Genomic DNA, 20,683 nt, shown 5'->3' on the forward strand with positions numbered 1-20,683 from the left:
TTTGGTACTAGTATTAATCTATATATATATATGTTTGTCTAAAGTTGGCTACCTATTTGGTTATCTAGACGCATGATTGGCGGTCCATAAGCAGGTGCAGCACCATAACCGTATATCTATTTTTTTTTTTTTTTATTGTCAAACTGTAAAGATATACTAACATATATAAATATACACACAATAATACACAACGTGAGAAGCTCTACTTTTTGTCATCTCCATTGTTAGAAACTTGGAATTAAAACGTGAGGGCTACCACTATCACCAATGTAATCAAATATCACAGAGATTCTCAAACCTGTTTCTCTTCCATTCTTATGTCCCTCTCTCTCTGTATAAAAGCATTGTTCACGTAAGAGGCAAAGAAGCATATAGGCAGGGTTCGGACAAATATTGTAGTGTCTTTTGAGTTTTGAGTAAAGCTCAGCCCAGGCTCCCTAATCATGAACAACTTAAACTTGGTTGTCTGCCTTACCCTGGTTGGGTTAGTTGGATTTCAGGCGGCCATTGCAACAGCTGATCAGTTCAACTATGGTGAAGCTCTTGACAAAACCTTCATGTTTTTCGAGGCACAAAGGTCTGGTAAACTACCCGTCGACCAGCGTGTCAAGTGGCGCGGTGACTCAGGCCTCAAGGACGGCTCTCATCAAGGGGTAGGACACTTCAAGCCTTGCTTTAGCCCTCTGACTAAAATTTTTGTATGATATTGAAAATATACAAGCAAGTATTTGTTTTAACTTGTCTTGATGATCACCACAGGTGGACTTAGTGGGAGGATACTATGATGCAGGGGATCATGTGAAGTTTGGGCTCCCTATGGCTTTTAGTGTGACAATGCTTGCATGGGGAACTATTGAATACAGGAGGGAGATCACTAATTTAAACCAAATGAGGCATACTCTATGGGCGATCAGATGGGGCACTGACTACTTCATCAAGGCTCATACTCAGCCCAATGTTCTCTGGGGACAGGTAGGAATATTGTCAAATCCCGTCTTAGGTAAACTGTTTCATATTACTTTCATTAGCACATTGTTGAATTTAATCAATACCTTTTAGAATATCACTTAATTTTTCAAGAATTTTTATTTTAATCTTTCAATTTTGGAAAATTATGTTTTGATTATTAATATTTATTAACATTAATATTTTAATCATTCAACTATTAGAAATACGATCAATTAATTTTAATCATATAATATATTCATATCAACTCATCTGTCACATGGTATTATCCACATGATCAAAGTCACTTAACATGGACAATACCATGTGACCAACATCAATTGACATTAGACATGTTACATGAACATGCATCAAGGGTTTTAAGATTAGTTGATGCATCAGTTAACTATTAGTTTATAACGGTTGAATGATTATCAAATTAATTTTGATAAACATTGATAATTGTGTAACCAAAATAGATGTTCTCAAAAAAGTTAAGTTACCAAATGGTAATTTAATCTAATCTTTATTAACTTTATTCTAAGTATATAGGAAGCATAATTTTCACATTTTGTTCAAGTAAGAGCACTTGTTTTTAACTCTGTTGATAGAAACGTCATGTGAAATGAGATGCATGTTCTTATTAGCTAAATGATATAAAAACAATCTCAACGGCCCATCGATGATGATCCGAAACTATTTTCTAATTAAATTAAATATGATTTGAATAAAGGGCCTTTACCTTTCCATGTATTATGTGCTATGTGAAACGGTGTGTGCAAATGATCAGGTTGGGGATGGGGACTCTGACCACTATTGTTGGGAGCGCGCAGAAGACATGACAACTCCTAGAACAGCTTACAAGCTCGACCAGGATCATCCTGGTTCAGACCTTGCTGCTGAAACTGCTGCTGCTTTAGCTGCAGCTGCAATAGCTTTCAAGCCCTACAACTCTTCTTATTCAGCACTCCTCCTAGTTCATGCCAAACAGGTAAGAACATCTAAAAGTCCCAATGTCTATTAATAGAAATATAAGGGGAAAAGGTTCAAATTTTCACTGACGTTTTAATCTTCAACCCGTTGCAGCTTTTCTCATTTGCGGATAGATTTAGAGGCCTATACGATGACTCCATCCAGTGTGCTAAGCAGTTCTATACATCATCAGGTTATTCGGTAAGCAATACAATGCCTAAATCCTTAACTTCCGCGTTCTGATATTCATTTTTCTTAATCAACTGCTCTTTGGTGAAGGATGAATTACTGTGGGCTGCCACTTGGCTATTCCGAGCAACTGGTGAGGAGAACTATCTGAAGTATGTTGTAGACAATGCTGTCTACATGGGTGGAACTGGATGGGCAGTCAAAGAATTCTCTTGGGACAACAAGTATGCCGGTGTGCAAATCCTTCTTTCAAAGGTAAAAAGAAATCCAAAGTCCATCGATTCGTTCCCTCTTTTGTGGGGTTTGAACCTTGCTTCGCCACAAATCACCCTGGGTTAAGGCATATAATTGCTAATTGAGTTCATTTTTCTATCATCTCTTACTCAAATAATGCTAAAACAGAATGTTCTGCATGTTTCAATTGATAATTACTGCAAAAAATAGTCAGTTAAAGAGGGGTGCCATTGCCATGGCAGGTATTGATGGAGCAAAAAGGTGGTGCATACACTTCAACATTAAAGCAATATCAGGCCAAAGCAGATTACTTTGCTTGTGCTTGTCTGCAAAAGAATGATGGGTACAATGTCCACCTCACCCCTGGTTAGTATTGTTTATTAAATCTCTTTTTGATCGAATCATAATTCTTTGCTTGAAGTTTCTACAATTCAAAGGGGTAACCTAAATCTTCATCTGCTTATATTGATGTACCAGGAGGTTTGATGTATGTGCGTGAATGGAACAATTTGCAATATGCTTCAGCTGCGGCATTTCTTCTTGCTGTGTACTCTGATTATCTCTCTGCTGCGAAAGCCAAACTCACTTGTCCTGATGGCCAAGTTCAACCTAATGAAGTTCTAAATTTTGCCAAGTCACAGGTAAATCTATACTTTGTCCTTAAATGAAATAACTAATAACGAACAATACTAGTTTCTCATCCTGTTTGACGCCTTTCATATGGCTTTGGTTGTTTGTCTTCCGCTTCCTTCAATGAAAAGGCTTCATAACATTTACTTATTGCTTGGATTTGTTGCACAGGCTGACTACATTCTAGGGAAAAATCCCAAGTCTATGAGCTACTTGGTTGGTTACGGACCAAAATATCCTATTCACGTCCACCACAGAGGTGCTTCAATTGCCTCTATCACAGTTCTTCCTCAGACAGTGAGCTGCGTCCAGGGATTTGAGGCCTGGTACCGCCGCCCCGAAGCAGATCCTAATGTCATCAACGGAGCACTCGTGGGAGGACCTGATCAGAACGATAACTTCAGTGATGACCGCTCCAATTATGAGCAGACCGAGCCTACACTTTCTGGCTCTGCACCGCTTGTAGGTCTCTTCTCTAAGCTGGAAAACCTATTTGGAAACAAAGGTAACAACATTTTCCTACCTCGCTGAACATTGAACTAAATCACTTGCTGCCAAGATCGTAGAATTCTGAATTCCCTGGCCTAAATTTGACAGGTCCATACCATAAAGGATCAGCAACAACAGACCAACCAAAACAAAGTGAGTAAACCAGAATTTCTGTTTCCCTTAATCTATCTGATCATTTTATTCCCAATAGCATCTCATCAAAGTCCATATTTCCTACTTCCAGACTACCATCTCCAGCAGACACCGGTACCCAGCACAACATCTTCAGGTGAATAAAGATAATCAACACCAAATATAACAACTAAAATATGTTGTGTAGTTAAGTTGCTAAAAAACCTTGATCTGCAAATGTTGCAGGTGGTGTCCCAGTTGAGTTCCTTCACTCGGTAACCAGCTCATGGAATGTTGGGAAAGCGACATACTACCGCCACAGGGTAATAATGAAGAATACATCTGGAAAGCCAATAACAGATCTTAAGCTGCTGGTCGAAGATCTCTCAGGGACCTTATGGGGACTCTCTCCAACTCCTGTCAAGAACACCTACAAGCTTCCACACTGGCTTAGAGTCTTGAAACCTGGTTCGGAGTGCAGTTTTGTTTACGTTCAAGGAGGGCCCCAAGCCAAGGTTTCAGTTCTCGGCTACCATTGACTCCTGCAACACTTCCTACCCACATAATTTCCACACATTGGGAGTCTGGGACCCTAAAGCTCCGCCCGAAAATTGTAATTTACATATTTAATATACAATTTAACGATAAGTTTCAGAAGATTCTTAATGAATATCAACTTCACGTCCTTGGTATGGTAAAAACATATCAAGGACCTTTTATCAATTGTACATCTTTATTTTGCATAAATTCGTGGTTCTGCCTGATTTAACTACTCAGGAGGCTTGAAACCCAAAAGAAAAAGAAAATGCAACTCTACTCAAAAGGTTTGAGTTAAAACTTAAAAGCCCGATTAAAAGTATCGGGACATTTTCAGGTTTAACACAAACAGATAAAAACGATCCAATTAATAGCAAATGCTTCGTTGACTTCCATAATATCAAAATTATATTTTTATATAATATAAGCCCAAAAGGCAAATTCTGATAACAAACAATTAAAAGTTAATAGCAACGGCATAAAACATTTCACGAAATCCAACACAATAATTAAGATAACAAAATAAAGTTGGAATGCCAAAAATATATTCTACCAAAAACAATAACTACTTTTTAACTTAAGCACGGACGATAAGGCAGGGGAAAAAACAAGTGCTCGACCCCACCACTCGCTAATCCTCATCATTGAAAGTTGTCTTCCTTCCTGCATTTGGGGGGATAAAATTTATGAGAAAGCCACACATTACGTTCATGATCTATCTCAGCAAGAAGAAAGGAATTAATGTAATCAAAACAATCAGCAATAATAATCTATCTCAGCAAAAATATATATAAATATAAATGTAAGCAAAACAAGCAGAGCAACAGCATATACCCGTGCCAGCAGCAGCAAGGTTTGGCTTATTAGGTCCACGACCTCTGCCAGCACCACCAAATCGACCACCCCCACGCCGACCACCACGACCACCACGGCCACCACCATCCCTTCCCCCACTCCATCCCCCACTCCTTCCACCACTCCTGCCACCACCTCTTCCACTGCCTGGACCATCACGGAATTCACCTCTTGGTTTTGCCTCATCCACAGACAAGGAATAATTGCTTAGTTCAGATCCATCAAGTTCTAAAGCTTTGTTGAAACTATCACCATCGTTGAAATCCAAGTAAGCATAACTGCAATCAATTGATTATAATCAGATACTGACTACTTCTAACCATCACAAGAAAGCTTCCAAGATATTAGAGTTACAAGGAAAGAAATTCAAACAAGGAAGGTGCAATAATGAATATTCAAGGAGACTTCAACCAGTGTAACCCCATATATTATTCGTTCACATCCAACATGCATTAAATGACTAGGTTCTACTTAGCTATTTCTATGGCATTATGCAAAAAGCACTAGGTACACACTTATCTACAATCTTAGGACGGAAATCAGCAAAGAAGAAGATAAAAGGGGGAAAATGCAAGTAATTCCAACAATTGATGTGAAAAACAATACAAAGACAAAGCACAAACGACAGAAAACAGGATTTCAGAACAACATAAATAACAGCATCAATAGATACAAACCCTTTCACACCACCAGTCTCCCGATCTACTGGAATGGCCACCCTAGAAATCTCTCCACAAGAACCAAAGTGCTCTTCCAAAGAACTCCTAATCTGTGCATGTTTTGGACACAGTAAATATATAAATACAAAAAAGGAAAAAGATGCAAGGCGGAGAGGAGAAAAGAGCAACTAAAGCTAGCTAATATTTAAAGCAAACCACTAACCTCATCTTCACCAAGAGATTGATCAAACCCCTTGACAAAAATTGTTTGAGTCTGACTTCTTCCACCTTTCTGGAATGAATTGTTCCCATTGCTGCAAAGGATGGTGAGGGAATACGTTGAATAAATCAATGGAATAGCAACATAAATATTGAGGGTTAAAAATTAAATAGCAATTCAAAGATTGGAAGAAAGGAAAAACATACCCACTGTACGGTGTGTATGCACCCCTTTCACGGGCCAAATCAAGTCTAAGAGAACGATTCATCAAATATTCACCATTCAATTCCAAAGCCTGCAACAAAGATGATGTTAACTAATAACATAGCAATGCTTACTTACGAACAAAACAGTATGAATGCAAATACATTTACATTTCACTTGAAAACCGATTTATGTGTTAAAATTTTCATAGAGCTTCCCTTACAGATTTTAGAAAACTACTTCATAGAATATTTTATCATGCATCATCACTTACTTGATGTACAATTTGAGAAAATCATACCAATTTTTTACAAAAACCTAAAACAAAATCTATTTGGTCTTTAATTTTCATCAGCATAAAATAGTTGTGCAGTACAAATACAATGCTTACAGAACAAAATTTCAGGACTATAATTTTCATAATTGAAATTATTAGTTTAATAAACAAGACGTTATTCTAATGAAGATTGACATGTTGCCAATAGTTATTTCATATCACATTCAAAAGCAAGTAATAGTCATTATTTGACCCGATAAATGATTTATTTTCTATGAACTTCAAATATGAATCTGTTCAATACAAGTACATTAACCAATATTCAGTTTATACATCAAACATCCTTCACAATCCAAAATAGAAAATAGACAAAGAAGAAATCTACCTTCTGTGCAGCCTCTGCTGTAGCAAATTCAACATGTCCAAATCCCTTAAAGTTCCCTTCAGCATCAGTAGCAAAACGTATATCCACAATCTCACCAGCATCTTTAAAGAAATTCTTTCTGCAGAGTAACATTGATCAGACAAAAATAAAATAAAATAAAAATTAGAGGGACCAGAGAACCTAAACATACACATCAGCTTGTTCAACTTGATAAGGTAGGTTTCCAACAAACAAGGTCTTTGATCCTGTAGGTTGACCTTGAGGCGTTGCAGGAGTTTGGGGCTGCAAAGAAAATTCTTATCAGAATCCATCCAGATTAACAAAATGAGCAAAACAAACAATTGGGGTAAATTTTGAAAGAAAAGTGGAAGGGAAATTGGCATTTACAGCTTTCTTAGCAGACTTAAAATCCTGCTGCTTGGTAATTTTCTGTGGGGTTGTAGCATCCACCATTTCAACATCAGTATCCTGATTCCAATAGACAAAATCACACTAAATTAAGCAATCATCATTATCACCAAAAGTATAACACAGGCGACAGAGATTCCCAAGATCCATACTTTTTTCTTTGGTGTTTCTTCTTCATCATCACTTTCCTCATCTTCATCAGATGATTCTTCAGACCCCTCCTCTTCATCACTGCTTACTTTTTTGACAACTTTAGCATCTTTTCCACTATCTGAAGCAACCTTTGACTGCAGTTTATAGAATTAGACAACTTAGTAAATAGATACTAGAACAATAATGAAAGAAACATCTAGAGAAACATAGATGATCAAGAAAATTTGACCTTTTTGGCTGCAGGTTGTTCATCCTCACTTTCATCAGAGCTATCATCATCATCACTATCATCACTTTCCTGAAAAGTAAGAGGGTAAGTTAGCAAGAAAAAAAAAATCATACTGAGGTCACAGTTCACCCAATGTTGGAAATCTCATTAATAATTTTTACAGAATTAATCCCTAAATCAATTAATACTTATATAACTTAGAGTTGCTGAGCAGTCAAGACAAATCATCACTGGCAAGATAAAAATATGCCCAAATGATCATGTTCAACCCAAAAGAATAAAGGAAATCAGAGGAAAGTTATCCTCCTCATTTACTATTTAGCAAAAGCCAAAATAGACTGCCCGATTAGTGCACGGTAGAACAAGCCCAACAGACTTCACTGCTTTGATATAACTATTCATTAAAAAATAAAAGAACATGAGCAGCTACAACATAACATCAAAAGTTGCCCTAGTGACTAATGCTGATGAACGGGAGAGCAATTACAAGCACAAAATTGTAAGGAGGAGCAACCTGTTTTGATTGTTTTGCCCCAGCTGTAGGGAGAGATCTTTTTGAAGCAACAGGAACTTTGTTCAAAGGAGCCTGCAAAGAAATATCATGCAGTGCTAAATAAGTACAACTTTAACAAGAATACAAAATGTAACAGGAGTAGCCTCCTCCTTAGAGGAATTGTTCAGTCCTCATCCTTGGAGGAATTGCTCATTCCTCATCCTCAGTATCTTATTGGAGATGGAAATTTGCCATCAGACTTAAACAACCATAAGAATACCTCATCCCCAGAGGAATCAGTGTCTGATGAACTTTTAGATGACTCTTCTTTCTTAGCTGTTTTGCCAGTAACAGGTTTCTTATCACCTTTAGCTTCATTTTCCTGCTAAAATTTATTCATTGACACAAAGACAATAAGTTAATAACACAAAATAAAAACCATGATTAAACTGAAACTGCTAGATTAACAAATTCAAAAGTTAAAATACCTCTTCTTCCTCAGAATCACTATCATCAGAAGAGCTACTACTGGATTCCTCTGTTTTCTTTGGGGTAGGAGCAGACACTTGCTTCACCACAGTTGCTTTCTTTACATCCTAGTGCAGGGCAACAGATTCAATAAAAATATAACCAAAACAACACATAGAAAACAGAACCGCATGAATGAGACATCACACCTCTTCATCAGAATCCTCCTCAGAGCTGCTATCACTAGATGCAAATTTATTAAGAGAAAATGGCAATTTCTTTGTTTGGGTGGTGTCCTACAGATTACTACAACTTATTAGAAACAATGTTTATAGAAGTGCTCCTCCCTTACATCAATTATTCTCAGAAGAGATCTTAGAGATCCACATAATACTATAATCATCTCAAGCATTACATTGTAGATAAATAAATGTTGGAAAAAATCTTACTAATTCTACTTATTGGAGAAACATTTTTCCATGAAGCTGAAGTACAAGAGCATGTAAAACACTGTTACCTCATCTGAAGAGCTGTCACTTTCCGAACTATCACTTGACCCCTTTTTGGGAACAGTGGTAGGTCCTTTCTTAGAGGCAGGCTTTGATTTTTCCTGTATATGCAAAAAATAACAATCACATAAATTCCCCTCAGATTAAAAAGCAAAAAATCAATCAACAATCCAGCACTTACATCATCTTCATCCGAGCTGCTATCTTCATCTGAAGAATCTGAACTGCTTGAGGCCTTTCCTTTCTTAACAGGTGCAGAGCCATTTTTAACGGCTGCTGATACCTTTGTTTTTACAGCAGGCTCCTAAATCAAAAATTAAATAACAAAGATGGAGTCAAGAGTTTGTACAGGAATTGTTGTGTTCACCATCCAGCATTAGCCTCGATACTCACATCATCCGAATCAGAATCATCATCAGAAGATGAATAAGAACTCTCGGTTTTCACTGCCTTAGCAGCTGGAACAGAGCTATTTTTAGCAACTACTGGTTTTTTCTTCTGAGCAGTTGCTTCCTGGAAAAAACAGGAATTTGAACATCAAAACATATACAAATGACATATGAAACCTAGCAAATTTTACAAGCATTAGTGTAACACTCACTTCATCAGAGGATGAATCTTCCTCACTACTAGACTCGGAAGAATCTGAACTGCTAGCTTGTTTTGCTTTCTTTGCTGGTACAGAGCCATTCTTGACAATAGCTGGCTGCTTCTTTTGGGGTACAGGTTCCTGAACAAAATGATAACATTAAAATAGGCAAAGCAGATACAAACACACCTGCAATTTATTATCCTATAATGTGTTCTCTAGATACTGAAGAGAATTAAGAGACAACTGTGGAAAACATAAATAATAAAGTTAAGGCACATACATAATGTAAAACAGACACAAAACAGAACATGATCAAAAAGTGAACTATCAGCATTATACCAATATCAACACTAACAAACGTTAAATCTTTAGTTAAAGAGACAATTGCTATTTACATACATCCTCAGAATCAGAAGAGTCATCCGAAGAACTGCTGGTTTCATCTTTCTTCTTCTTCTGGGTTTTTGCTTCAACTTTCTCCTTTACGATAGCCTGTGCTACTCCATCGTTTTTCTTCTGTCTTTTCACAACCACTTGTTTTTCAGGAGTTTCTTCAGCTTCTCTCTTGCCTATACAATCATGAAAGACAAACAAAATAGCTAGAGTTTCAGAGACAAAGAAAAATGAAAAAAACGTTAACAAGCAGTTGCCCCACAATGCAAATAAATTAGAATATTTTAAACCTTAATCTCACACACAGAGACACACAAAGATTTAAAATTGCAAACCTAAAGAATCGAAAATATAGAAAAGGAAATACCTTTCTTTCCAGACTTAAGAGGAGCTACATCACGAGCTGCTTCAACCTATGAAAAAGAAAAGAAAAACACAAAATTAAACCAAAAGTAAAACAAAAAAGTATTTAAAAGACAACAAAAAAAGAGCCGACATAATCAACTCGAGAAAATAAATTGAAGAGTTAAAAGAAATGAAAGAAGAAGAGTACTTTGGGGGTTGATTTCTTGCTTGACTTTCCCATTGTTAGGCGAGAGAGACAGAAACGGGAGATGGATCTTCTGGGCTTTGGAAGAGAAAAACAGCGGGCTCTGCGAAACCGCAAAACCCTAGTTGCTAGGATGTTTTGGGGGGTTTAGGGTTTTGGGGAAGGAAGCACTCGAGATAATGTGGCTTATATAGCGTGTCTATTTCCAGTCTGAACGCATTTTAAACTCCCAAAAGGAGCATCGGGTGGGCTTTTAGGGTTTTTGCATGTCCCAAGTGCACTGCAGCACAGCCCGTGGGCCCGTCTTTTACTCAGTGTTTTTTTCCTTCTTTGAAGCGGTTGAATTGCACGTGGCATATCCGCACCGTCGGTTCTGTTATTGGACAATCCCCGGTGAATATTCGATCTATTGATAATGGGGACCCACCTGACACCTGGCATTTGGATTTAAGTTGGGTTGATCATAGGCCCAAACAAGAAAATATTAAGCCGGATATTGGGCCATTTAGGTGGTCCAATCACAGGTTTGGGTCCTAAATAACCGGAAATACTTGTTAGATGTTACTTTTATCCTATTGTTGGTTATGTACCAAACTAGAAATTATAAAAATCATCTCATAAAATTTAATCAAAAATTTTATAAAAGAAAGACGTATATTAATATTATAATCAATAATTTCTATAATTCACAACCAAAAATTTTAAGCTATACGAAATTACTTTTTTAAAGAGTAGGTTAACCTACTAACAAACTAATTTTATTAAAACAAAATTTCAATAATATCATTTAACAAAGATTATTCACTTCATCTAGTTACCATTTTTAATTTTGTTCCCTTAAAGGGTAAAAACTTGCGTTCCTACATAATACGAGTGGAAAATTTGTGTTTTCCTTTCAGTTGAGCCAAGTAACACCCTTTTCCTCAATCTTTTCTCTGCTCTTGGTGACATCATGCCGTAATGTATTTTCTTGCATAGAATATAAATTCATTTAACTGTTATTTTTACCTTTTTTTTTTCTCTTCCTATAATTTGTTAGAAAACCAATTTCTATCAAGAACAAGAAAAAAGTACAAGTAATTCATATTTTTCAATGAAGGGAGCAAATAACATTAAACTAATATCGAATAATATCTTACCTTTTTTTTGTAATTGGAAAACATATTTTTCAAAAATATTCTTTGTTTTCTAAACCCCATAATTTAATATAAGAAGAAATAAGCTTTTTTATTTATTTTTTTTTTTTTTTGTTCTAACAGCTCATATCTTTCATGTGATGAATAGGCACCGACCAAGCAGAGGCACAATCATGCGCCACCCTGCCTGTCACCGTTCCAGTATCATCCTGCTACGATGAAGAGTGTGTTGCTATTTGCCAGAAAACGGAAACAGTGGCAAATGCGTCGACGCAAATCATTGCTGTTGCGTGCGATGACATGAATTATTATTATTATCAGGAATAGATTAAACAACTACATATATGATTTTCTTCAGAATTGATCAAAGCTTTAATTCAGTGTACGTAATTTTATCCCTTGTCTTTTAGTTTGTAGGCTTTTCTTAATCATCTTGGATGCAAAACCATTGCATTCCTACTGCATAAATATAAGCTCGCTAAAGCCAGGACAGGGCTCAAACGAAAAGCTATGCCAATGGACTGGTTCCCATATCATCAAAACCTTTCTCTTTTGTGCAAATCTAATTCCTAATACCACAACACAATATACCATATCATCAATGTTCTGAAACTAGTATATTTCAGAAGTTTCAGTTGCTCCCATCCGCGTCCCAACAATAAAAGACTGATGCATATGCATATACCAGTACAGACTGATTCCGGCTACTCCAAAACAATGCAAGTTTGGGTAACAAGAGTTTAATATCAAAATCTTATGTTACAAATGCTGAGACCAAATACGAGAAATTAGAGTTTATAACTCCTGGAGAATCAAATGGATCTTCACCTGCCTGTTCAATCAGTAGGCAACTGTTTGGCATTAAGTAAGATTCTGTCATTGCAATGGTAATGAAGTGGAGACTGCTTAGGTATACATAATTCCTCATCAGGATTGGAGGCTGTATGTGCCTTCAAACAATACTAACAAAATTAGTCTCTGAACCGTGTGGTTGTTATTTCACAGATTCAACAAAGATATATCACCATAGAAGTTCCGCCACTAACAAAATTGAAACAACTTACCTTCAACTTCGAACCCACAAGGGCTCTAAAGAGAAAGGTTTCTCACTCCGTGACCGGGCGGCTGGAGTTCCAGGTGGAGGTGCATGTACAGTTATAGGAAGAACCCACTCACTTTTGTCTCTACCTTCAATTAAAAGAGGATGCTCATATCTGAATTTGAAATCAAGAAGTTGTCCAGTTTAACAATTATATTTAGCAAAAGCTAAAGCAGAAATCTTCTAAATTTCAATAAAACTAATTTTAAGCCATTTCAACTTCTGGTCAAACTGTGTATGCCCACATAAAACTCAAACCGTATATACCCAGTTGCTGGAAGGTTATCATAATTTCATTAAATAGTTAAAAAAAATCTTGAATTATTAGCTTCTTTTGTTTAATGCTGTGTCTAGCATTATTCTAAAAAGGTATGAACTTGGCTGCCACATCAAAGAGGTAGTAAGAGTATATGCATATAGCCCACAAGCATACAATGACAATCTTCAATGTCAAGTGAATAACCATTAGCAACAAATTCTTTCGCTAAGCTAGAATGATTCTGTGGTTGTAGTACCACATGGTCATACCTTGCCCAGTCTACATTCTTTGGAGTAGTGAAAAATTCAAATCTTAGAGCCCATTGCACAGAGACATGAGGAGTGGAAAAGGACATGGGGCCATCCATGGGAATAGAAAAAAGAAAACTTGTCTGTACCAAATCAGCAACAACTTCATGATGATCACTCTGAACCTAAAAGAAAAATCAATAAACAGAATTACTATAATGTCTAAATGTTTCCTATCTTGGGTCCTAGAGGTTAAAAAAAACATCCAAAAAGAAACAGTTAGAAACTTATAAACCAGACATAGATAAGTGTGTTATGTGAAATGCTTGTACAGTTGTACCCAGGCAAAAGCAATCAGATGGCGAAAGCAATGCGCATTCTCAGAAACCGAATGATTAACAATTTTAAGAACCATAATTTGAAGAATCAACCACTTCAAGATTCAAATATTCTTTCCCTCCTAAATTCATTTATTCTTAGTTTTTTATAAAAAAATTATTTATTAAAATCATAAAAATGGGTTTCATCAAAATACTTTGAAGTATACAAGAGCAAAAACTAGAAGGAAAACAAAAACTCTCAGGATAATGAACACTATCTTGAATAAAAAGAAAAGAACTAAACAGGAAGTAAAATAAAAAGAAAAAAAGATAGAGGATTCTAGCAACCTGAAACTTCTTCACAAATAACATGCATCTGCAAAGGTGTTAAAGTCTAAGCACACAATGGCATGAATGCATGCATGTAGCTAGATAAGGTGAAAGCTAGATAATATAATTATCATGGGTTTCATGCATGTCCAAAACAGACCAAGCATGTATTTGAGTTTAATTGACAAACTCAAATAAATAAGTACAACTCTAGTTCACGAATCTAACAATTCACTGTAGAATATAAAAAGTTTGTAGGGCACACCTTTGTAATTGTTGGGGAATTCCTCCTAGAAGGATGAACAAAACGCCTGTTTATAGTCTCAGAAGTTTCCAGCGTGACTGAGACCTACAAGACAGCAATTCTTCCAGTCAATTTCAAGAAGCATCATCCAACAGTTTATAGTCTGTTCACTGGTTTAGTAGTTTCTCAATTCGGTCCTAATCTACAATTACCTCCAGGCATCTCCTAGCTCCTTCATGAAAGAAAGTAAGAGTCCCACCTATCTGTTATGGAATCAGGTAAATAAAAAGAATAAAGGAGTAACAATGAACACTAATTCACGCAAGGAGACTGAACTATAGCCTAAAACTGATTTTACCATATCACTGAAGTAATACGTGGACTCAGAATTCTTAGGGGAAAATCTGAGCAGAACTTGGTCATCCATCCTGATATTATAAGACCTTCCTCGAATAAAGCCTTCTGCTGCAGAAAATGTTTGTACCAAATAAGTTTACCAAGATTCACATATTAAACAGGCCAAGGCTAGATTTACAATACATGATAAACAAACAAAACAGAAAATGAGAGCAGAAAGTCTGATACTTTACATGCTACAGATTCAGTGGCTCCTGGGCTGGGTGCAGAAGATACTCCTGTGATGTCATCCGCAGCTAAGGATCTTGTAGGAGTCCGCTGCTGACTTGGAGATAAAATAGCTGATGACTTGTCTGCTGGCAAAATATCTATTCCAAAAGGCATTCTAAGGATCAGAAAAGCTATTATTTTGAGACAAATGAAGGGCATTACTTCAGCAAGTTGCTGAAGAACTTAAAAGTAATCACAAAAATCTAGCAAAATGCATGAAGCACATAAGTATGACGATAGAAGGAGAGGAAGATAAGTCCAAAGCAAATAGCGACTGCACATAATCAAGTATAAACGCATAAGTGTGACGATGGAAGGAGAGGAAGATAAGTTCAATGCAAATTGTGACTGTATATAATCAAATAAAACTTATTACCTGCACTAGGATCATACAAGACTTCAGCCACAGATAACCGAGGAAGTCCCACATTTGAAGATAAACTCAAACGGTCTCCATCATGATATGGACCATCTCTATATGAAGACCTGGCTGCCGATGATTTCAAGGATAGGGAACTTCCAAAGGTTTTGTATAGATTTTCCTTCGAAGGATAATAGGATGAAACAGACGATATTTCATCTCTTGAGCTCTCATACCCTTCCTCAACGCCGTCATACATGTCACTCACTCTAGCCTGTAACAAAATATCCATTTACTGAGCAATCATTCAACTCAAATGTTCAGTCAAAAGCATAAGCAACACTACTAACAGCCTTACCCATTCTGAATCTCCATCCATCTCTTTCCAGTAAATATCTGTTTGGATGGTTGTAGCAGGAACAATACCTGTATCATCAAAGAGGGAAAAACAGTCATCATGATATTTTTCTTATGTGCAGAAACCTGTTAATTACAGTATGACTCCTATCACAAACTTAAATTCGTAGACGGTACCATATAACTTTTTCAACCGTGCTTCAAAATTTGAGTCATTGTTACATCAGGTGTGACTTATTCAATCCCTTACCTATACCATCCAAGAATAAAATGTATATGACACTACCTCTACGAGAGGTGAAAGAGAAAACATCACTGGAAACAAAATCTATAAATGATCAGAAGATATTAACCTTAGCTTAAGATTTAAATTCTTAAATAATTAAGTCTTCCTGCTTTATTGTTGGACTTAATACATTTGTATCCTAAAACTTAGTGATAATTCTTGACTAGAACACATATTTGTCTTATGAAAAGCCAAAGTTACTACTTGTCAACGGTTTCAAAAAAAAAAAAGGATTTACAATTTATAAAAAATAAAAAAGGAAGAAGTCACGGTGATTGTGAAGTTGAAAACTTGAAACAATAGCAACATACCATCACTTTGACCGTTTTCCAATACCAAGCCGTTTCTCTTCTGAGTTACCCATACTTGAAAAGGAACACGAGCCTCCTGTTGGAATTCAAAGTTCATAAATATCAACAATCTCCTAACTGTTTCATAGTATATGCATACAAGGGCAAGTTCTCTCCAAGATCCAAATGTTGGCATAAGGACATATGCAAGCACAGAAAAGAATGCATGGACATCCCGAAATGTCCATGTGTGTATAACTATGAAATTACATATTCAAGAATGAGCCAGATATGACAGAACAAAAAAGTAAATTATCTTCACTAATCAATCAAACACTGAAAAGTGCATACATGATCTAACAAACCCACAGGACTGAGCTATCCTAAACTACATTACTCGGACTTGGGGGTGAGTGTCAGATACGAGTATGAGTTTGACACAGGTACGTCCAATTTTTTCTAAATTTTTCCATATATTTGGGGTCCTGGACCTCCATATCCATTTTCGTCAGATATGTGTCGGACATGGGTACTTCAAGGAAAATGAAGGGTCAGAGTAGCATAGATCTTAAAGAATACATGATAGAAGAGCATTCTAATTTGTGCAAATGACAAAATTTTAGAGATCAATGGATTTTCAAAAAGAACTTCAGCCCTAAATCCACAAACAGAAGCTTTGGACTAGCATCAACATTTACTTAAGTGTAAGAAATAGACATCAATCTCCATCGCCCCTCTCACATATGAAACAATAAAAAGACTTATGAATGTTTCAGGTTCTTTCTTTTCCATTGTCTCCCTTTCTTTTTCCCTGTTGTGGTGGGAATCCCTAACACACACACACACCCCATGCAAGCCCCAGGACAGAAGAAGCTACGCTACCTAAAAATTTAACACGGTTCCTATTTTCAAGAGCACTATTGCAAGTCAAACATGTCTAATTGTGAAAGACAAGAACAGAAGTTATTTTGGAATCCTTTAAAAAGTTATGAAAACCAAGTAAAACCAACCACTTCGCTAAGATCTTTTACTGACTCCTCGCTGGAGTGACCATTTTCCAGTATCAGCCATCGAACGAACAAGGTACTCTTAATATAATATAAATAACGAATGGTAGCACCCTTGTAAGATGGTGGTATAATGCTAGGAAGCACAGCCCGTACTACATCTGCAGATAGAGTGAAAAGTCAGTTACAAAATAAATCATGTTGAATCACAATAATGAAAGGAAAGTATGGTTGAAGGCTGATAAATATAACCATAGGGAGGGGTAACAAAGTACTATTTGCTGCCAACAATAAGTATTCATTTCAAAACATTGATTGACAGGATTCCAGCCGTAACACAATAAGTTATAGTGACAGTTACAAAGAATGCATTTTAACTTTAGTCATAGAAATCACATTTCTGCATATTTAGCCTCCTTCGCGGATAATTTACTTAGCATTTTTACTTTCCTCCTTCTGCTGTTTCTCTTGCGACAAAAATCATCCTTCTAGTACTATTTTCCCTCTAACAAGTCAATGAAATATTCTTCCTGGTGGTAATTTTAAAGAACATAGTATCAGACAATTTTCATTGAGCCAAATTGAGAGTTTGACAAAAACATGATAGCATGTGGTCATTAAGACATCAAGGTCAGCACATACTCATTTTATCTGCCTCAAAAAGAAAACACTCATCAATAGCATTTATTACATATTGTGATAAATAAATAGATTTCCAAAAAGAATGAAGAACAAGTTTTACACACATACACATACACTTGCACATGTGCACACAACAATTACACAAAGGCAGGAAGTAGACTAACAAGTTTTTGCAGAGCCAGAAGGCACGATCTGAGTTGAAACCATTGATGGTGTTGAACAGTCCAAAAAAACATGTTCACCTGAAAAAAATTGAGAACAATAACATAAATATAAAATATCAAAAAGAATGAAAAAATTTAAAAAAAAAAAAGAGTAAATGGGCATTGCAGACAGTAGCACCTTGTTCTTTTCTTTCAGATACAGTTTCAGTTCACTTCATAACCCAGGGTTAAAAAAAAAAAAAAAAAGCCAATGGCTAATGCAGTTGATCGAAATTTGAAAAGATGATACATGAATGCTAAAATGTGAGAAGAAAATAAAAAATGTAAGCAATTTAGACAAACCCCTTTACTCTGATTTGACTTCATTGCCTTGAGGGGAAACATATTGAATTCATTCTCTTTAACATAAAGTTGCAAACTCTAACCTAATCAGAAATTTACTTACATTCCTCACTTCCTTTTACCATTCGTCAAAAATGTAATTGAAATAAAGAAAAAAAAAAGATAATGAGCTAAATGAACAATGAATACATTTAATTCTACACTGCAGTACCAACCTCTCCTTTGTTTTGTTCCGGCCAATGGTTTTTGAGTGGCAAACCATTGAATATCCAACTTCTCTATCCCTTTAATTTCGAAGCCAAGCCTTTCAATTAAAAGTGAAGGTACAATGCTACCAGTATTGCCACTAGCAAGGGGATTGCAGATCTCAATCGTAACATAAACAGAATCTCCAGGCCTATAAACATCTTTATCTGTTTGCAGTTTTAGTGTCGGATTCAATTCACTTTTATCACCTTCCACATAATTACCAACCTTACTTGATCCCCCACCTCCAAAGAAAGAAAACCTAATTGGCAACATTGCCTCTAAACTGTTCTCATTTATTTGTTATGAAACTCATAAACAATGTAATTAACCTGCAAAATGCATAGCAAATGTGAAATTAGAAATTCCTTCACCCAGCACATGAATTCCGGAAAGAGAAAGAAGAATTTGACACCTAAAAGCAGCTAATTAGCTAGAATAAACTACTTGCTTGGTGTACGATTTTTTAAGAAAGACAATTAGAGTTGGTTTTCTTTCCCATTTTCTCGGGAACGAAACGGAAATTAAGCTGAGTTAATATAATGTGAAAATTTCCTTAGAGCTTAACGGGTCGAGAATATAACAAATTAGGACCGATATACAGAGAAATCCATTTTCAAGATCCGATTTGCAACGAAGCTTAGATCGTCTTAAAAAATTGAGATCGCGAGACAAAGAAATTGAATATGGTAAAACAACGAAGGGATCAAAACGTACCTGATAGCTAGAATGATTTGAAATGGAAGGAATTGAAAATGGAGAAGCTCCAGGCTCAAGCTCTAATCACCCAGATTTGAAATCCAAGTTATCTTACCCTTCGGTTGGTGAACAAAAACGGAAATAGATCCTTCTTTTTTTTCAAATCTACTGACTACTTAACAGACCCCACTGCATGAATCAATTTTCTTTTCCCCTTTTTTCTGTTTTTCTGCTGCCCCGCCCTCGGGTCCAGCGGTATACAGTACAGAGTGGTCGGCCGGGCCGGGTTGAGCACATATTCGCATGACCGGGGCCCAATTTATTCTTTCTGTGTTCCGAAAGTACTCCTGTAGTTTAAGTAAGAAAATCCCTAATATGTTATTTAATTAAATAACCAATTAAATCCCTAATAATCAATTAAATCGATTGCTAATTGAATAGATAATTTTTTTCAGTGTTAAGATGGATAAGTAGTAAGTGTCTGTATGACTTGATTTTTTTTTACTTATTTATTTTTTAAAAATAAAAATCAAATCAAATAGGATTTTGAATTTTAAAATAAAAAAATTATTTTTTAAAATAACAAAATTTTAAGAAAAATAGTTTTAATGAAAGCTTCTAAACGAGCTTTCTCTTTTTTTCTTTTAAAAATACACCAACTTTTGAAAACTTATTACAGAATAATAAAGTTTAAGTTCTTTTGTTATTACAAAGATTAAGAGAAAAAAAACTCAAAATTCAAAATTACATTCAGATATTATTTAAAAGTTTTCTTTCTTTGTTTCAATATGAATTTTTTAATTTTAACATCTGAAATCTTTTGTACACTTGAAGTAAATTTGTTCAGTTTTAGTTTATAAAATGATTAAAGATGACATCAATATCTTTATGATAATTTTAACTAAAATGAAAACTTATATAATTATTTTGCCAAACAATTTACTAAATACCTTTAACTTAATTTTAAAAGTTATTATTTTTCATAACAGCTTTATAATAACTTTTAAGTTAAAAAAAACCTAAATCAAATAGATTCTTAAAACAATAATGCAGGGTGAAAAATCGTATTTTGTTTCAATCATTAATGATATCACTCTCTGGATACTTTTATTCTCAAATCTATGAGGAAGATCCCATATTTCTTTACAAAAATATTTTACTATATTGTGACTGTTTATGAAATAAATCTTAAAAAAACAAATAAAGATAACTTGAAAAAATAATTAAAAAGAAAAAAGAAAGTGTTTAGGGGGAGAAAAGAGATCTTATTGAATTGTATATTTACAAATGAAGTGAAGGGGTCTATTTATAAACTAACAACCCCTTGAATCATAGTCCTAATCTAATTCTATCTAAGAGTTCAAATCATATTACATTTCTTGTATCTTGCCTTTTAAGCTATTTGACTTGGTTTGCACTTATTGAGTCATAATATAATGGACATTCACATATTTATTCATAACACTCCTCCTTGAATGTCCATTGTATTAAGAATATGCCTCG

General features: G+C 35.5%; 3 protein-coding genes across 8 annotated transcripts; 1 reads left to right on the forward strand and 2 right to left on the reverse strand.

The window, feature by feature from the left end:
* Window positions 1-271: 271 nt before the first annotated feature.
* Window positions 272-4,314, forward strand: GH9C1 (glycosyl hydrolase 9C1). Its single transcript, XM_018115757.2, has 11 exons — window positions 272-653; window positions 760-972; window positions 1,736-1,936; window positions 2,032-2,118; window positions 2,197-2,361; window positions 2,583-2,706; window positions 2,818-2,981; window positions 3,142-3,475; window positions 3,568-3,612; window positions 3,704-3,748; window positions 3,838-4,314. The coding sequence occupies exons 1-11, from the start codon at window positions 444-446 to the stop codon at window positions 4,128-4,130; spliced, it is 1,881 nt and encodes a 626-aa protein (XP_017971246.2). The 5' UTR covers window positions 272-443; the 3' UTR covers window positions 4,131-4,314.
* A 204-nt stretch (window positions 4,315-4,518) lies between these two features.
* Window positions 4,519-10,722, reverse strand: LOC18608509 (uncharacterized). Of its 5 annotated transcripts, none has more exons than XM_018115752.2 (21): window positions 10,527-10,722; window positions 10,341-10,386; window positions 9,980-10,149; window positions 9,590-9,718; window positions 9,382-9,501; window positions 9,170-9,289; window positions 8,997-9,089; window positions 8,689-8,775; window positions 8,500-8,607; window positions 8,292-8,396; window positions 8,033-8,104; window positions 7,519-7,587; window positions 7,289-7,423; window positions 7,116-7,196; window positions 6,919-7,010; window positions 6,729-6,846; window positions 6,069-6,157; window positions 5,866-5,956; window positions 5,661-5,752; window positions 4,963-5,261; window positions 4,519-4,791 (listed from the first exon to the last, which is right to left on the reverse strand). In XM_018115752.2, the coding sequence occupies exons 1-21, from the start codon at window positions 10,557-10,559 to the stop codon at window positions 4,760-4,762; spliced, it is 2,181 nt and encodes a 726-aa protein (XP_017971241.2). In that variant the 5' UTR covers window positions 10,560-10,722; the 3' UTR covers window positions 4,519-4,759. The 5 variants fall into 5 exon arrangements, with proteins under 5 accessions (XP_017971241.2, XP_007043307.3, XP_017971240.2 ...); XM_007043245.3 differs by having other exon boundaries at window positions 8,292-8,393; window positions 9,170-9,292; window positions 10,527-10,721; XM_018115751.2 differs by having other exon boundaries at window positions 9,170-9,292; window positions 10,527-10,721.
* A 1,503-nt stretch (window positions 10,723-12,225) lies between these two features.
* Window positions 12,226-19,490, reverse strand: LOC18608510 (immunoglobulin). 2 transcript variants are annotated; one of them, XR_016024799.1, is made up of 14 exons: window positions 19,199-19,490; window positions 18,451-18,813; window positions 17,894-17,971; window positions 17,091-17,248; window positions 16,102-16,177; window positions 15,506-15,573; window positions 15,163-15,421; window positions 14,750-14,884; window positions 14,518-14,624; window positions 14,372-14,422; window positions 14,181-14,264; window positions 13,287-13,450; window positions 12,724-12,847; window positions 12,226-12,609 (listed from the first exon to the last, which is right to left on the reverse strand). XR_016024799.1 is itself a non-coding variant. In XM_018115762.2 (14 exons), exons 2-13 carry the CDS (start codon window positions 18,755-18,757, stop codon window positions 12,726-12,728), a joined length of 1,635 nt encoding a protein of 544 aa, XP_017971251.2. In that variant the 5' UTR covers window positions 18,758-18,813; window positions 19,199-19,489; the 3' UTR covers window positions 12,226-12,609; window positions 12,724-12,725. The 2 variants fall into 2 exon arrangements, 1 of the variants encoding a protein (XP_017971251.2); XM_018115762.2 differs by having other exon boundaries at window positions 12,724-12,873; window positions 19,199-19,489.
* Window positions 19,491-20,683: the final 1,193 nt, after the last annotated feature.

This window comes from Theobroma cacao, chromosome 2 (genome assembly GCF_053813885.1).
Source record: "Theobroma cacao isolate CCN51 chromosome 2, ASM5381388v1, whole genome shotgun sequence".
Lineage (NCBI taxonomy): Eukaryota > Viridiplantae > Streptophyta > Magnoliopsida > Malvales > Malvaceae > Theobroma > Theobroma cacao.

Coding starts and splice junctions, on each gene's coding strand:
- GH9C1 (XM_018115757.2), top strand. CDS start 444: ATGAACAACTTAAACTTGGTTGTCTGCCTTACCCTGGTTGGGTTAGTT. Junction 1,937..2,031: donor TCCTAGTTCATGCCAAACAG/GTAAGAACATCT, acceptor AACCCGTTGCAG/CTTTTCTCATTTGCGGATAG. Junction 2,119..2,196: donor ATACATCATCAGGTTATTCG/GTAAGCAATACA, acceptor TCTTTGGTGAAG/GATGAATTACTGTGGGCTGC.
- LOC18608510 (XM_018115762.2), bottom strand. CDS start 18,757: ATGTTGCCAATTAGGTTTTCTTTCTTTGGAGGTGGGGGATCAAGTAAG. Junction 16,178..17,090: donor TAAAAGATCTTAGCGAAGTG/GTTGGTTTTACT, acceptor GAATTCCAACAG/GAGGCTCGTGTTCCTTTTCA. Junction 13,451..14,180: donor ATTCCCCAACAATTACAAAG/GTGTGCCCTACA, acceptor TTTTTCTTTTAG/GTTCAGAGTGATCATCATGA.
- LOC18608509 (XM_018115751.2), bottom strand. CDS start 10,559: ATGGGAAAGTCAAGCAAGAAATCAACCCCCAAA. Junction 8,608..8,688: donor AGGAGGATTCTGATGAAGAG/GTGTGATGTCTC, acceptor GCCCTGCACTAG/GATGTAAAGAAAGCAACTGT. Junction 6,158..6,728: donor CAGCAGAGGCTGCACAGAAG/GTAGATTTCTTC, acceptor TCTTTGTTGCAG/GCTTTGGAATTGAATGGTGA.